Raw genomic sequence first — 18005 nt, forward strand, 5'->3', positions numbered from 1 at the left:
CACCATTACGATTTGCCAATTTTGGCCGTTTTTCTTGAACTGCATCGCTCAGTTTGGCGAGTTGTTAAACGTACACGTTTGAATTAATCGTTTGGTTTCTTGGTAAAAGTTCAAAGTACAGAATTCCTTTATAATCCCACCAAACTAACAGAATCTTTTTTTGCTGAATCTCAGCTTTTGGTGTCGTCTTGGCTGGTTCATCCTGCATCACCCTCGATCTTTCCCGATTAACGTTGTTATAAACTTTCCACTTTTCGTCGCCAGTAATCAGTTGTTTCAGAAATGGATTAATTTCGTTGCGCTTCTGAAGCGAATCGCAGATGTTAATACGTTGCGTCTAATCAATTTCCTTAAGCTGATGAGGGACCCATAAATCGAGCTTCTTGACATAGCCAAGCAGTTTTCATTTTTTTGAATGCATGTATGCGATACATTGAGCTTCTCTGTAATCTCAAGCGTTGTGCTATGACGATCTGTATCGATAATGGCCTTGATATGGGTCTCATCAACTTCAATTGGACGGCCAGATCGTTGAGCATTTTTCAGTGAAAAATCACCAGAACGAAATTTGGCAAACCAATTTTGACACTGCCTTTCTTTCAAGGCTTCATTCTTATATACGGCATATAACTTCTTGTGTGCTTGCGATGCTTTCTTGCCTTTTCGGAAATAATACAGTAAAATATGTCTAAAATGCGCGTCTCGTTCTTTCATTTTTTAATTGGGATAAAAACAAAACTAAATAACTAATCGATACAATTCTTTACTAAATTAAATTAAAATTAAATTAAGTTAAATTAAAATTTCATTTTAAAAGAAGTTCAAACAACAAGAAAACAATATAGGTTAGGTGCTTTGAACATGTTGACAAAACAAAAGAATATGCTAAGACCACCTATTGACAAAATATGTAATCACTTAGTTGCCAATCTAATTGTATGGATTATGTATCGAAACAAGATTCCTCTTGTGATATATTTCGAATATTTATTAAAAATTACTTTCGCATACAAATTTAATATTAACATACAAAATTACAATAAGTTGTGTCGAATTTTTTAGATATCTCAAAAGAAGTTAATTATTTAAGGCACGTTATCGTCAAATAATTGATTACATGTTTTCATTTTTAAGTGTATTTAAATGCGAGTAATTACAAACATCATAAAAAGATGGGTAGAGTACAAAATACACACGAAATATCTCTGTAAAAGACTTTACATGTTCAGGTGATGTTTTATACTCTCTATATATATGTACATGATTTCGTATACACTACAGAGTATTTGAATAAAATACAACACAACACGTTCATTTTCATTCGGTTTTTCTTAGTAACTACGAACAAAGGACAAATAATACAAAAGTACTCACACCTCATACAAACTTACACCTTTAAGGCACTAGAATGCTCTCATTCGATTAATTGCTTCCCTTAAAATACTTTATTTCTTACACATATACGTTTATTATAAAAAAAAAAAAACATATTTCTTCCAGGGTTGCTTTCTTACTAAGAATCTTCTTACTAAGAAGAATCAACGATTATCATATTGATAGTGTTAAACTTCCTTTTACAAATGTAATTTCAATGAATTTCATGAATCTTTTAAAGCTATATAATACAAAATAGAATTACACTGAGAGCAGAATACTTAAAAACTTAATAAATAAAAGAAACTTTCAAGATTTCTCAAAGGACTCTATTGAAGACTTCTATTCCCAAATTTCTTCCTGTCTTTAGAATAACAAATTATAATAACTCTAATTAACTCAAAATCTTGCATTATTATCCTTAACTTAATCCAAATGTTAATAAATCTTCCTAAACACAACTCATCAAGACTTTATGTTCAGCCCTAAAATTCCTTTGGCAAGAAACATCCATTCCAAACTGGAACCGCCAGTTCTAGAGTAAATCTAGACTGGAGGTTTCGAGTCAGTTCAGAAAAGGAGGCAACTGCACATAGCTCTGCTGGCTGGTTGGCTCGCTCTTCACCATCACCTGTTCCTTCATTCCTTGGCGTCCTTGTGGTGAGTGCATCCCGTATTCTTGTTTTTGATCCTGTTGTTGTTGCTGTTGTTGCTGCTGCTGCGTGTAATCAGACTGTTCGTGCTGATACTTATCCGCTGGACTGAGACCACTGACATAATCCAATTGCTTATTCTGCTGATGTTCTTCCTCTGACATAGAGTTAGCTAGGTGAGTGGGTGGCGAATGCGTCACCATAGTCTGATAATCGTTGCGGGTTAGAGGAGGTGGTGGACTGTTACTGGCGTTCATGTAGTCCTGGTGTACGCGCATCGTGTTCCCTGATGGTGTAGAAAATAACGAGGCATCATGTTGCGGAAGCATTGTCGCGTACGAGTATGCCGACCCGTTGTTGCTCGGTCCACCGAAAGAGGTGGAATAAGGGGAATTAGATGGGCTAAGTAGATTTAGGTGTGGCGCCAGATCATACGCTGGAGAATACGCCCAAGCATCCGGCGGTGCTGTCGCTGTTGTTGGAGAGGCGAAGGGGTTGAGGGTATTATTCAGCGAGGTAAATGATCCTGGTGGAAAGAGAATTGCTTGTATTAATTTTTTTAAGTATAAAAGTAATTCTAATAATTCAAAGAAATTTTTAAATTTAGTGTGATAATTACTGTTAAGTTAACATTTAATATTACTTATAATTTTTATAAACAAGAACATTACTTGTATTAATGTACCAAGTGTAAGTATAATTTTATAAAAATCTTTAGAAATAATATAGTAATCTATGTGGATTTTAAACTAGTATTAATTGTAAATATATAGGATTATTTTATAGATTTTTGTAATACGATACAATTGGCTTATTTTTGCAGAAAGCGTTGATATTGTTTATAACTATGTATGTATGGATGTGAATGGGAAATCGATGAATTAACTGCGGTTGGTTTTTTAGTTTTTCTCTTTCTTTATTTTAAACTTTGCTAAATAACTTCACTCGATCAATAATAAATAAAATCTTCAAAAGAGCAAATAATTTCCTCTGTGTAATGTATTAATCATTTCTTTTATTTACTGTAAAATATTGTCTGTTATAATTACTTGTTTTGATAAAAAAAAATAGTAAAGTACTACAAGCATTATTTTATTAGTATAGTAATTTAAAGTTTAATAGTTTAATAATATAATAATTTCTAATAAAACTGACCAATAGCAATAAACAAATATAGGTAGAAGACAGTTATCATTTTTGTTGTGATTACCTGATAAACCGGGACTTGCTGAACCAGCAGCCATGTATCCGGCGGTTTTACGTGGAGGTTCTCTCTTCCGCCATTTTGCACGTCGATTCTGGAACCAAACTTGAACCCTTGACTCCGATAAAGCGAGTTTTAGAGCTAGTTCTTCTCGCGCGAACACATCAGGATATGGTGCACGTTCAAATGCTCTTTCCAATTCTTCCAATTGATAAGCAGTAAATGTCGTTCTGCAATAATTAATTTGCACAATAAAATGAAAATAATCATCGAATAGTAATAATAGTTGAAGCTTCAGACTATGTAATTTCCTTTTTCAGCGGAACGTGACTAATCCCGAAGATATTATAATATTTTTAACTTTAAAAAAGAAAGAAGGCTTTTATAAAGATCCTGTTGTTAATATTTAAAAAGATATGATTAAAATTAAAGTTAGAGGAAAACACCAGGAAGTAATAAACAGTTGATCTAATTTTAAGTAATTTTAAGGAAATATATACCTGGTTTTCTTCTTCTTGATTCCATTGTTGTCGGTCTTCTTCTTGGAATCTTTCTTAGCTGGCTGAGCTTCGCTACTGACTATAAATACAAATTAATGTAACGTAAAATTTCAACAATTATTACTTCTATAAATATCATTTCACTTAAAGAAAAAAATCACAAGTAATAATTCTATTTAATTCTATAATGATTCTTCCCTTAAACCAATTTACTCGTCAATCCAAAGTTTCACAGCACTTTTTAAGCCAACTTTTTCAACGATTTCTTCGCCTTATATACATATCGATATAAATTTTACAAGTACTTTTACAAATTAATAGAATCACCCTTATTCTCAATTAGTCACCACAAATATCGAATTATTAAAGCAAATTTTCCTGTAAAATGTTCAACATCAAATACTTCAAATATTTAAATGTTCACTGAAAGCACAATACTAACCTGGAGCAAGGGTGTTCATCGGATCTTCTGGCTTCCTTTTCAAAGGATTTCCAAGCTGCAGACCTTGCTGCAACGTCGTCGAGGTCGGCGTCGCAGCGGTGGACGTCGACGTGGTGACATCCTGCGTCTGAGGAAGTGGTGCGTACATTCCAGCTAATTCCAATTCCTTCAGCTCTTTCTGTTGTTGTTGTTGTTGTTGTTGCAGATGATGGTGAGACGTTTGATGATGTGGCGGTGGACTGTTGGAAGAGTCCAACTTGTGGAGATGACCTCCAGTGGGCATTAAATCGCCACCATGGTGCCCACCGTGAAGGCCAAGCATCACTTGAATACTGTGGACTCCGGAACCTCCTCGACCACCGAAGTCAGAGAAGATCGGGTCATCGAAGGGACCTCCGTCCATCTTTTATAAATTTTTTTACGATTGAAAAATTTCAATTATTTTCTCCTTTCGATTCTTCAAGTAATGAATAACAATGTTAGATTATTTTTTTAGTGTTAGATAACAATCGAAATGCAATTATTGGCACAGTATTTCTTTAATAACTCTTGACGTTTTAAAAACACGTGGTTTCGTTATCAAAATCAGATAGGAACTTCTCTTCTTTTTAATAAAAATATCATAAATATCAAATACTTTCAATCTTTAATATAAATTCGTATCTCCTTTTCTTGAATAGTTTCACAAACTGCAACTGTGTTTCTGTTCTTCAATCACCGTGCGCTGAATACAATTTCTTTTACTCTTAATTATATACACTTCTTCTTCAACAGTTTTTTGACTTCAATTATCTTTCTTCTTCGATCCTCATAGGACTAAAATTAGAGCAACTCGACAGGAACCATTTCTCTCTATTAGTAAATAAATATTGAATTCCTCGCTTGGATTTTCGATACAAAGTATATGAGAGTTTCCTCTTCCTCGGTGTTTCTTCAACTTTGTTCTTTATCTTCTCTTCTCAGTAGTAACAAATGAAAATTCGTCGATCGATGATCCAGTCGGGGATTAAAATACCCTAGACAACTGTGTCCCATTCACTTCCTGCTCCCTTTATTACCGCCGATTCCTCGGGTTCTTCGTGAAGACCTCCGGTTGGCCAATTATGCAAAAAGGCGTGCGCGGTGCGCAGGATGGCGGTCGCAGCGTTCGCGCGTCCTCCGTAATGGAATCTGAGCCAATTGCGATCAATTGTTGCCCGGGTTATGATTAATTTTGATTAGTACAAGCTAACGAAGCGAGAGCCAAGCATCGTGTCGTCGGCACACGAACAGATTGAACCAGTCGATCCGAATTATACTTTCGAGAACCGGAGCAACTATACTCAAACGTTAATTTGAAAACATTTTCAAAATAAAAGCAGCAATAAAAAAAAAAAGAAGAAAACGAAAGAAAGAGAGGACGAATGATTTTCCAAATGTTTACGTATATTGTTTCTCTTGCGACTGAACGGATTTTTGCTGAATTTTCTATATATCGACAACCGGGTGAGTTGATCGCGCGAAACAACAAGAGCCGCCTAACTAACCGGACACTGTCGCACTAAGCGACGATCCGTTCTGACTCTGGCTAATCAACCGACACTCACACACGCTTATATTTTCAACGGGTTGCTGGCCAGGCCGCCCCCACACATAGAAACCAACCAATCCTGTAGCACCTACTACGCGTTACGTGCTCCACGAGAGGACGGCCGTTTTATGCGGGCGCGGTATGTACTGTTCTCCTGTATTTCTTCCTCTTTCTTTCTCTTTTTCTCCCTTTCCATTCTGCACCAGAGTCATCCGTCTGTCTCTCTTTTTAATCCCCCTTGCACAGAAGAGTCACTTCCCCCTCCCACCCCCTCTCAGTCTCTCTCTCTCTCTCTCTTTCTCTCTCTGTATGTGCTCTTTCATCTCTTTGATTCTTTCTTTTTCTTTTTTTGCTTTCTTGCCTTTTCTCTGGCCTGGTACCACTCCACCACTCCAAATAAAATGGTTCGTAATGGTATTGGCTGAATGTATATAGAGGTATATGTGCATTGTATCTTCGTCGTTTATGTTTCCTCTGTCTGAAGTTAGGGTTCGAGAGTCTCTGTTTGGTCTCGTGGCCACTGCCACACCATTGCGACCGCCCCCCGGCAAAGAAGTTGGAGAACGCCGCCTCGATATTACGATGTGTGTTAGGTGATGTTGCAGAGGAGCTTGGAGGGGCATGTGGGAATCGGAGCGGGTTGGCTTGTGCACGGTCCACCGCGATGGGAAAATTGTGTACATCACGATTCCACTTCGAATATGGACGACCTGCGCTTGACCCACTGCGACCTCGATGTTTCTTGGAACGGAGATCATGGTGGAGAGAATGCTGCATGTGCGCTGTTTAGAGGAAATAAGGTGGTTTTAGGAAAAATTTACTTCTAAAGTAAATTTAATAATGATCTAACTTGTCTACTTTCTGTTTCTTTGTTGTCTTACAGCATTGTAGAATACACATTTTGTTTAATTAATGATGTAAATTTCTTTGGTATAGTTCTAAATTCAAGAAAAACAGTACCTTGCATCTTTGGACTGTGTGGATGAAGATGAAGTGCAGAATACTGGAAATAAAGGTTCTTGGTTTGGTTGGTTGGTTGTTGGCACCATTGGGACTTAGATTTAGGAAAAATTATGCTATTTATATTCTACTTCTTTTTAAAAGAAGTTTAAAAATATTGGTAAAAGAACATATCTAGAGTCCCTTTTAGGGTTTTATAACTTCAAGAAATAGATATTGGAGATATCAAATTGAACATCGTATAGAAAAATAAGTAAACCTTAAAAAAGATTAATTTTTATAAAAATCTATTAGCAGCTAAATTTTTGTTAATTAAACGGCATAAAAAGGTACGTAAAATACAATAGATTTGTGTTTAACATGCGTCATTGTATGGTTTTATGCAGAAAGTTGGAGCAGCTTACGCAACATACTCCGACGATGACGTTATTTATGCATGAAATTATCCAAGTCATAAGGTTTAAGTCATTCATAGTTCACATTTCAAACATGTACTTCTTACTTATAATCACACTTGATTTATGACTTACAGATAAGCAGGTGAAAAATAAAAATAGAGATCGAGGCATAATTCGAACAATTACTATTTCTATAAATTACAAAGGTTTCAATTGCTCACATTACCAGTGAAGGGCAAAAGTATCCAGAAAAAGAACTAGACAATTTCATACAATTTAACACGAGTCAATCTTAAAATACTCAAATCAAATTTTCATAAACAAAAATATAATTAACACATTACCTGAATTTCTAAGTCCACGTATTTCCATTTCCTAAAGTCGTTGTATCTTCTATGATGTTCTTGAATATCACACATCGTCAAGTAAGTACCACCTAACCCAACTCCCATAAATTCCACTTAGTTTCCACCCTAGCCTCAGTCACATCGAACATATCAGCTATCCATCTCGTGTCTCTGTTCGCAGAAGTCCTTGAACCGGAACCTTGAACCTCGATCAAACGGTTTGAGAGATCACAGAGCGCTCTCGGCGACGATCGACTTGCGTACATCGCGTCACCGATCCTCTGTCTACCGAATGCACGATCCTCCCATCGATTTGCGTCCCATGCACTATCAATGATTCGAATTGTCCCGCAATTTTACATCCACACCGTTTCGATTCGTCCTCGTATCAGTTGTATCCGGTATATACTTGAATTGAGAGGTTAGAAACGGATTAGAATCTATCGATCGATTTATGAGAAGATGATCGATCGGAAGGACGAGAAAGGTAAGAGTACCTATACTTTCCAAGAGATCCATGTCCGTTGACCGGCAGCGTGGCACTGAGCTCTTAAGCGCAGGCTCAATGAAACCAGCAATCGCCAGGAATTGCCTCGAATTGGCCCAATCAAACTACCCCCATTCCGTGTGTACACGCGTATATTAACTGCTAATTTCATCGGCGGTAATTAGCGCGCGCGAGCGCGCGCCTGTCACGCGCTGATTTAATTGCACTCTCGCGGACACTCTTTACTTCCTCCCCTACCATCCTTACGGTGCATCTTTTCCGTTGCGCCGCGCGAAACCGATCGCGCCATCGTTCCAGTCGCCTGGTCTCCTCGTTTTCGTCAATGAGTTTGTTTACTCCAGATCGATGAATCTCGTGACTACCTTTGTGAGTAGATGAAACGACAAGATTGGACAGAAGAACGGAGAAAATTTAATCAAATAGGTAAAGACGATTTTGGAGGTTAGGGATGGTTTTGCACGAAGCGGATGGATATAGAAATCGATATAGATCTCGTTTTGTCTGAGTTTGTTGAGTAAAGTTTTCATAAATAGATTTCACTATTTAGTCGGATGATTGTATGATCGTTTAATAATCTATAACCTAAATTTTGTTTAATCATGAGAAAAGATAGTTATAATTGATCAGAGTTTTCTAACATAATATGAAACTTTCCATATAAAAAAATTGTTAATGATACATTAATAAAATATAACTGTATATTAGTAATCTATTCTTTTATGATCACACTACATGGTAACAATTTCCTACCTACCTACCTACCTATCTACTAGGTTATGTCCTGACAGTTTCTTTTTATTCTAACAAATAAATGTATACTGCCAACGCTTCTTGATATACTACAATAAATATCTATTACATTATATTTGTACATTACCATATTTCTTAAATGTTACTTAAACCAACCAATCTTATCATTCTAGAGTACAATCCTTGGCAAAATAATTATCACTTGATAATATGTATCCCCAAATCTTCATACTCATACCATCTCACACAAAATCTCTGCCACTAACCAACACTCTCTGTCACAAACTTTTTAAGATTCATCTAACCTTAAACTACCTTCAAACAGAATTCATGAATCAAGCAGCAGAAGTTTCAAGAATCTTCAATTTCCTCTATATCCAGACTGAATCGACTGGATCAAACTTCAATGAAGTTGAAGGTGATTGAATGCGGGTGATCGAGCGTGCGCGCACTCATGCTTGCAGGATATCCGCGGATGCAGGAGGCGGCTGACCGGGAGGATGACGGCAAGCGCGCAAGAGCGAGAAGTCGGTAACTTAACTGGCCTAAATGGGTTTAACTCGATGTGATTTTGCTGGCGAACCACTAAATTGAACGAATACGAACTAAACTGAACTCAACTAAGCTAATCATATCACATTACTAGCGTTATTAGCCGAGAGACGATATAAGTGAAGGTCCGGTGGTGCCGGGCTGCAGTAACGGGTCGCCTCCTGCACTGACCCTCTGTACGACTTTCTTTTCGACCCCTTTTTCTCGTTCATACTATCAAGAATTTCGTGTCCTATATCATCTATCCGTATCTAAATCATAGAAACGCGTTCATTCTATATAATTGTTACGTTTGTCGTTGTTTACGAAATCGTTTTTTAGGTTAGTTTTGTGAAACTTTGTGGAAGGTGAAGTCTCTCGGAAGAAACAGACGATTCTCGATGTACACGAGGTCTGGCGGACGATGTTGCCCGATCCTGGCCGAGCCGTAACGCTACCCTGACTGTGCAACAGGAAACACGTGCGCCCGGTGAAAGTGACAGCTCGGAGCGCGCCAAATTTGAAACGGAGATCGAAGAATCGCGTTGTTCGTGTGAGTAAAATGTTCTTATAGGTGTATAGTGATTGTTGAAGAATTCTTTGTTGGAAGTTGTGTATGATAAGAATAAGTACATATCTTAACTCGAAACTGATATGGTTCGTTGTAAGTTACATATTGAACTATCTTTTTATGACAAAGCATACTTGTATCTTGAATTCAAGCGATATGATTTAATTTAAGCTATGAAGTTGTGATTCTTTTATCTTGTTGAGATTTCTTGTATATGATTCATTAACGATATTTTACATGTATAAATTCCTTAAGTGCTAATTTTATGAAGATTCTATGTGCGCTATTTAAAATCTTCGTAAATATTATGATTTTTATATAATAAAAGACTTTCTATATGTAAATTGTATTTAATATTCAATATTCACAAGTTAGTCAAAAATCTTCTAGCAAACTTTTACTATTATTAATTCCTACAATATTAAATTTGAATATTGTTAATATACCACTAAATTTCCGTTAAAAAACGTTATATTGTAATGTATTGTAACGTATTAAATGTAATATTGGACAAACTGAGGAAGACTTGATATCGAAGTGGGGGATATCAGCGGTTAAAGAAAGAGAAGACAGAATAATTATCTCCCACCAACCACTTCGAAGCGACAAGAGAGGGGAATAGACCTGGAGGAAAGATAAGAACGAAATGGACACGATACGTTCCGTCCCCACCACTTTTACCAGCAGAATAGAAGGAGTTTCTCGGCTCCACCTCTTCCCCTTCCGATAATACCCTCCTTCGACGGTGGATGACGATTTGACTCTGACTTACTGTACTTAGGTACCTCGCTCTTCAACCCCCTAAGACTTCTGTTTACATCTCTCATACACCCAGAAAGTAATTTCCAAACAACCTTTTGTAATCTTACAATTTTTACAAAACTGACTGATCTATAATTCCTACGGTTAATTTACAACTCAAATACACAATACTATTATTTTTCAATATTAATTAACGAACGCAGCGGAGCAATTTTTCCAAAATGTCTTTCCTTATACCGTAATCGAAAATTTATTGAAATTACAATCTTAGAATCTTAGGATTTTTATTTCAAATTAGAAACCTGCCCACTCTTCGATATTCACGTTTGTTCCTACACTATATTTCATTCTTATGTCATATTTTTTACAGTATGCCATATTTTATTTTCATATTTATTTTTTAGATCAGGACAGACTAACATAATCCACATATATACATATATAATGTACACAAGCTTTTACATATATGGAGAACGCAACGAGCTGATAATAAGCAGACAAAGGGAAAGAGTCTCTGTTGTTGAGAAGTATATTTAGATCGAACGACACAGGGAAACGAGGTGAAGAGGAGGGTTTGGAAGCGACTTTTTGCACGCGAGCCGCTCTTTTTTACGTCGTAGGTATGCCGACCGGATAGTATTGCCGTGTGGCCAGGCTGGCAGGGCCGACCAATTGAGCCTGTTAACGTCAATTGAGCTGAATTAGTTCAATTGGACGTAATTGCGCGAAGGCGACGGGGAACCTTCGCTCTCTGTTCACCAGCCATGCTCGCGTTTCTCTTTTCGCGCTGATATCGCCGTATTCTCAGGACTTCCTTCAAAGTACAGTCCAAACATAAGTTCGACATAATCGAGGAATGTTGTACAAGACTGATTTGATACATAGATTGTTTAAAACACTGGTTTTATATAGGGATAATATTTGGGCATGGAGCTCTTTCGGGACGTAGTTTTGTGACTATTTTAGGTAAAACGCTATTTTATAGAGATTTACTATGTTTCTCTAGAGCCGTCAAATTGTAATCTCGTAGATTTAGTTGTTTAATTTCTCACTAAATGATCTCAGATAAAATAGGTTTGATGTTGTTTAACGTGATTCTTATGCTGAAGCATTTAAACTTTGCTTTTATTTATTTTCATAATTATGATAGATAATTCTTGGGTACGATGTTAACGCGATTATGTTATGTATAAATATAATATCTATTACATTATCAAATGACAAATCAAACATACAAAGCAATAGGTACCTTCTTAACAAAATAACAAAATCATAAAAAATTCACTACAAGACAAATCATTTCATCGTTTCTATGAAAATTAGTGAAAAATAAAAAAAAAAGCAACCCTTATATCGGTCAGAAAAATTCCACCCTCTTCGTGTTCTCTAAGCTTCCCCCAAGTAAAACAAATTACAACATCACCGGTACCAGGATAATGGCCATCAGAGGAGGCAATTATGACAGCCGTGGCCCAAGAATTAACGTGCCCACATGAGCGTCGCGAGATTCCTGATCGAGATCACAATAAACGTTCCTTTCTCGCTTTTTCCCTTTTTTTCACCCCCATGGAACGTTGGCGAACAAGCAACAGTCATTGATATTAGTCACTTTATATCATGCTGGTATATTTCACTGGTCAAAGCGTAGGGAGATGGCCAACGACGAAGACTTTTTTATACGTGCTGTATGTGTTTTGAGGAGAAATACTGGTGGTCGATCCCCACCCTCGATCCGACACAAAGAGCTTGGATATTTTCAATATACGCGCACTGTCTATTCAATGGTTGCTGCGATTCTACCTGAGATTCGATTCATACAGTGGATGAATTCCTAGTTTGAAATATGCCGGATGCGACCACGTGGGCTGAGTGCATGCAACAGGTGTATGGAGACTCGTAGGAGACTACCTGTTGAGTGGATATAAATTAAGGCTTTCGCTTTCAATAATTATATCGTCCAGAAGTTATACTCATTAACTCTATAAATTAAAAGGAGAAAATGACGCGTGTTGGATGTTACAATTTTTCTGAAATTTCTTCGCAATTTACGCTTATTTATGTCATTATCTTGCAATACGGATAAGCTTACGCTAGAGGCGAATGTAATTTGTTTCTTCGAGAAGTACAGTGGTAATCACGTGTCCGGCCAATGAAATGTAGATCAGTCAGAGATGTAGAGTCAATGAAGTAGAGTAACGCGTGAAGAATGTAAAATACAGTTGGATTAGAACGTCGTGAAATTGAAGAGAGTAGGATTTGAGAATTGAAGGGTGTAGAATGAGCTAAATTAGATTATCGATGAAAGGATTAAAGATATTTATAAGGGTCGAATTTGAGAGTTAAGGGGAGTGAAATGTGCACTGTAGAATGAGATTGATTAGATTATTAATTATGAAACGTGAAGGTTGAGGGGGCGTAGAATATGTGCTATGAGATATACGCTATAGAACGTATATTGTAGAATGTTATAGAATGTATTAAATGAAATTGTTGATAACGTTATTTGTTAGAATTTCGCAGTTGAAGTTTTCCATAAATTGTCACGTTTAATTGTAATAATAATTAAGCTGGTATTTAATTGCACTTTTAGATTTGGAGATCGTGATTCAAAGGAGAAAATGTAACGTCGCAGCCTGATGACGTCGCATCCTTATTAACCCGACGTAGTCACATCCGTCGCTGTCCCGTTCTGTATTCACGTGCAGGGTGTTTCTCGTAATGATACTTTGATTTACATATTGAAACCAGTCTATAGAGTTACGTACTTCAATTTAAAATCCTCTAATACAAATCATACTCTTCAAATTTACACTGGAAATCTTACTCTTGTTTAATTTCATACATTTTCTAATTCACCGTGATGTACTTGTACATAAATGATATATAGTATATATAATTATATCGTAACTGTTCCTATATCTCTTTATAAAATCAGTTAAAGACTGTCCGCGAAATTTTGTGAAAATCAAACTATTTTTTAATGTTCTTCTTACTGTATATAGATAAATATTGCTATTCAAAAATTGGTCGCATACGCCTCTATCCAAAAGAATGTCAGTCTATTCAAATTTCTCAAAGATACACCACTTATACAGTAACATACTAATTCAATATGTTAAACTCTTCTAAACACTATCTAGAAGATGGATTAATTGAGATTACTAAATTATTATAATCAATTGATAATAAATTACTACATAGAAATTACTAAATGGATTAACAGAGGATTACTAAATTAAGATAAATTTAAAATAGGTTCAGCTGAACAATAAGGTGTAAATTCATTGTATTGTCAATATGGCAATGCCAAGGTCTACGAAGCAGCTCCGGATAGATGAAAGAACAGATGAAATATCAAAGTACGTAGTTATAGATTCTCACGCAAAACGAGGGCGAACACATTCGTTTTGAAAAGGTAGAGTGCACATTGACGAGCAATTAGTCGAGGACCTATGCCCTCATATTTCGTGAGAACGAGAAATTCGGACTCTGATACATGCTACGAGGTTTATATCATCCCGCATAAGATCATCTATGTACAATAATATAACAGGACTGCGGGTGGGAATTTACGAGCACGTCTTTAGATCTGATTACACGAAATTTTTGGTGTTCAGGGAACCGGTGGAAAACTGCGCCCATATCCAGAAATGTCGCATAAAAGTGCCGCTGTCGAGACTAATCTCCCTCCGAGATCCTTTTCGATATCGACATTTCTGCTCGAATAAAAGCTTGAATCTCAGAGTCGAGAACCTATTCTCCGATGGTGGAATTCGTGCATTTGAAAGAATTTAACAGGGAAAGTGGCAATTATTAATCGCACGATCATGAGAAAGAATTTATTTAATATAAGAATTCTGGATGAGTGTAACGATCTTGTTGTACCTGTTACTTTAGGTAGAAGATCCCAGAAGGTCTTTAAGGCAACGCCAGACAAAATTAAGCCACAAGTAGTGAAACGGTGTAGATGCACGAATTGAGAATTTATTTGGCAATAATTTAATTCGCCAATTTGAAGAGTATAATAGAGAAATGAATGGGATTACTTGAATTTCTTTGTATTATAATTTTATTATAATCAGGATCCTCACGCGCTTCTTTTAATTTCTTGTTATTGAAAATTGTAAGAAATTACAAATGTTTATATTTGTTAAACGTAATACGAGTTTCTATCGAAATATTTATAAAATGAACGAAAGCAGCGACAGTCGAGAACTCCGTAGAAAATTGTTTCGTCGAGTGTCTTCGGGGACTCTGCACTCTGAACCCCATGGAGGAACCATATGTTTTTACTGCTGTTCATGCTGGCGAAGATGACTCTTCCTGACACGCGACCCGCAGCCACCCTAAATACTTAATTGTCAATTCGATTTTGGTGAGGGAATGATATCCGTGGAATTGTCCGCTGCAGGATTCTCTCTTCAGATTTTTTCACAATGAGAACACCATGAAATTAATGGCCCTTTTATAGTGGTACAGAATATGAATGGTACTGGAAGGAATTTTTATTGTCTATGGTTTGTTGGAAATTCTATTGAAACTATCCAGGACGTAAGTTAATGTTAAGATACTTAAATAATAATTACAAAGAAAAATAACAAAATTAAAATAAATATAGCTGAATAACGTATAAGTATAAATTCATTGTATTTTCAATATGAACCAACATCTTCACTGTACTAAGCTCTTCAAGGTATCTTTAAATAAATAGATAAATCTTTATGCATATATAGTTCAATAAGTTAGATACTAATCTACGAATTAAATAATTACTCTACAAATACATATTTCTTGAGAATAAAATTTTACGAATTTATTAAATCTCTATACTTCTACTTTTTAAATCCGTTATAAGATAACTGATACAGTGTCATTGGTGAATTTATAGGAAGAAATAATGAAATAATTAATTACTAAAATCTTCATGGATTATTTAGCGATTTAAATTATTTTAAAGGCATATTATTTAATTTTATTATTATGAGATCGTAATCAGTTCGAATTTGATGTGCGAAGAAATCTATGTTACCCGCTTAATGAAATAAAATGTTCGGTGGAGACATCTACCGATTCTTTCGAAAGTATCGTAATCGTAGACTCTCAAGGTGCATAAAAATTGTACGGAACTCATTTTCAAAATTGCATTCAATTGCATTAAATTGCAGTGTCAAATAATTCTTTGCCTAAATGATATATTGGAAACAGTATATATAATTACAATCGATGCTTTCATTCAATCACAATTCGAAATAATTGTCGAAATTTTGCTACAACTTATGAAACAAAACCTATATAAAATTATATACCATACCTTATACCACATTATAATACCTGATTAATCAGTATAAAAATAATAATTGAGGATGAACAAAATGTAATTCTTTACTCGAAAAATGAAATTTTAAGTGTATAATAGCAGCAATCTATACAATCTATTACCTGTAATTTCATTCAACACAAAGTTTTAATCGTATAAAACGCTGTATAATAAATTGGCACAAAATTCATAAAGTGTCATAAATTTTAAAGTACATATAAAGTATAGTGTAGCAGAAACATAGCTATCGCTTAAAATACCACAGCCAATCGTCGACAAACATTTGTGAGGTCAGTCCACCGAGCTCTCGTGAAATTAGCTGAAGAGGGAGAAATAGAATGCAGCTAGTGAATGTGGCATAACAGAATAAAAGGAGCACGGTGCATCCTTTACTGATGAAAGTCTGACTCGACCTACAGGCCACCACAAAATTATCTTCTTTAACTCTCATCTCTAGAGGAAAAATATTTTCTACTTCAAGTCAAAGAAAACATGAATGCAAATGTAAAAGCATAATTATAAAAATATTTCATAGCATGAATATTTGATAATATGACAGACTTTATATAAACGATAGAAACTAACCTCCTTTCGGAAAAAAATGTTACCTTTACCTCATGCTTTTAGGAAATAGAAGGAATGGAAAATAATGAATTATTTAAAACGACATGAAGTAAACCATACACAAAATCATATTTTGAAGAAGCTAAAAAATATTGGAATATTACTGTTATATAAAATAGGAAGAAAATTAAGATACATATATATAATCATTTTAATTATGTTGTACAAACACATACAGGTAAGCACCATTTCTAACAAGGATAATGTAAATATCTTTACTTAAAAAAATCAGAGACACAATTCTGTCGAATATAACAAATTCTGATAGACTACAAAAACAGGCCACAGTGTAATAAAGGTATTTGGAATAAGTTTTTCCGTTAGAAATCCAAATCACAGTTATTCTTTCTTCAAATCATCAATCTTTATCTGATTTATTATTAAAATTATCTTTAATCACTTCGATTATTAATTTTAGTCACCACGTGCAAAGAACTAATTTATTTTTTATCATTCACCTCCCAGAACCTTGAAGACACTGCTAAAGATAGACCAGAGGATTTTCGCGGGTGGCAAAGGAAGGCAGTCGGCGAAAGACGAGCTTTCTTCGAATCGAAAGAGGAAGATCGAGTGACGGAGCGTGTCCGCCCGACAACAGCGAATCCTCAAGCTCGAAAATAGATCGCATAGCTTTCCCGGCACTTCAAACGACGTGTATCGTAATAGGCAAGCCCACTGCTCACCGAAAAGTCTTGGCCACGGATAATTAAACGTTTATAAACACCAGAGATTCCGCAAAACCCTGGTCGCACATAACAACATTATTTGGCACGTTTCACCGAAAGAGCAAGGCCACGATAAAATCTGCATTTATTATGCGAATTATAAATACGAGAGATACAAACTGAGAAATATTATGCGAATTTTGGCTTCGTATAGGTTTAATTTAAACATAACCTAAAACAATTTTTTGTATATAATATAAGAACATTCACTTTCTTTGAATAAGTACTGTTATACATGCTATTTAAAATTTGTACAAACATAGTCATTCGCTATGTTTGAGGAAATAATTGAGTCGAGATAAATTAATTGTAATTATGAATATAATTTAGTTTAATTGAGTTTAAACAAAATATCTTTTATGAATATGATATGAGTATTTACAAGAACTTTTTGTAATAGTAAAACAAATACTTTAACAGAATAAGAGAAGTATCTCAGTCAAAATGTTTGTTAATATGTTTGAGAAGATTAATTTTGTTTTAGTTTTGTAAAAGCTAAAAGAAATTTTTAATAGAGTATAAAGCTACTATAACTGGCTGGAATCTGGATCAAATTGAAAGTTTTAATTTAATAAGTATTCATAGAAAATACCACAAAAGATACAAGTTGTTAATTTTACAAAATTAATTTCTTTTACAGGTGAATAATGTGGTCTACAGCTGTTTGGAGCGATAATACATATAAGATTCTCTCAAGTATCACGAATGTTTTAACGTGTAATAAAATTTTAAGCCGTAGTTTCTGATTATTTTCAGCGATGTACGATTG

General features: G+C 35.3%; 1 protein-coding gene and 2 long non-coding RNA genes across 4 annotated transcripts; 2 read left to right on the forward strand and 1 right to left on the reverse strand.

The window, feature by feature from the left end:
- Positions 1 to 967: 967 nt before the first annotated feature.
- Positions 968 to 8336, reverse strand: LOC126923819 (retinal homeobox protein Rx2-like). The gene is made up of 6 exons (XM_050737699.1): positions 7946 to 8336; positions 7446 to 7856; positions 4174 to 6525; positions 3732 to 3810; positions 3238 to 3461; positions 968 to 2553 (listed from the first exon to the last, which is right to left on the reverse strand). The coding sequence occupies exons 3-6, from the start codon at positions 4574 to 4576 to the stop codon at positions 1940 to 1942; spliced, it is 1320 nt and encodes a 439-aa protein (XP_050593656.1). The 5' UTR covers positions 4577 to 6525; positions 7446 to 7856; positions 7946 to 8336; the 3' UTR covers positions 968 to 1939.
- LOC126923856 (uncharacterized) lies at positions 6396 to 7450 on the forward strand. Of its 2 annotated transcripts, XR_007713321.1 has the most exons (3): positions 6396 to 6543; positions 6680 to 7032; positions 7236 to 7450. It is a non-coding gene; the product is annotated as an uncharacterized LOC126923856 (long non-coding RNA). The 2 variants fall into 2 exon arrangements; XR_007713320.1 differs by lacking the exon at positions 7236 to 7450 and having other exon boundaries at positions 6680 to 7062.
- A 797-nt stretch (positions 8337 to 9133) lies between the features above and the next one.
- Positions 9134 to 13072, forward strand: LOC126923854 (uncharacterized). Its single transcript, XR_007713318.1, has 2 exons — positions 9134 to 10589; positions 10975 to 13072. It is a non-coding gene; the product is annotated as an uncharacterized LOC126923854 (long non-coding RNA).
- The last annotated feature ends 4933 nt before the right edge of the window (positions 13073 to 18005 follow it).

Source organism: Bombus affinis, chromosome 14 (assembly GCF_024516045.1).
Source record: "Bombus affinis isolate iyBomAffi1 chromosome 14, iyBomAffi1.2, whole genome shotgun sequence".
NCBI classification, from domain to species: Eukaryota; Metazoa; Arthropoda; class Insecta; order Hymenoptera; family Apidae; genus Bombus; species Bombus affinis.

What these genes read in the sequence shown, in the direction of transcription:
- LOC126923819 (XM_050737699.1), bottom strand. Translation starts at nt 4,576, where the DNA reads ATGGACGGAGGTCCCTTCGATGACCCGATCTTCTCTGACTTCGGTGGT. An exon ending in GATGAACACCCTTGCTCCAG is followed by an intron (nt 3,811 to 4,173) that starts GTTAGTATTGTG and finishes TTGTATTTATAG; the next exon opens with TCAGTAGCGAAGCTCAGCCA. An exon ending in AGCAAGTCCCGGTTTATCAG is followed by an intron (nt 2,554 to 3,237) that starts GTAATCACAACA and finishes TCTTTCCACCAG; the next exon opens with GATCATTTACCTCGCTGAAT.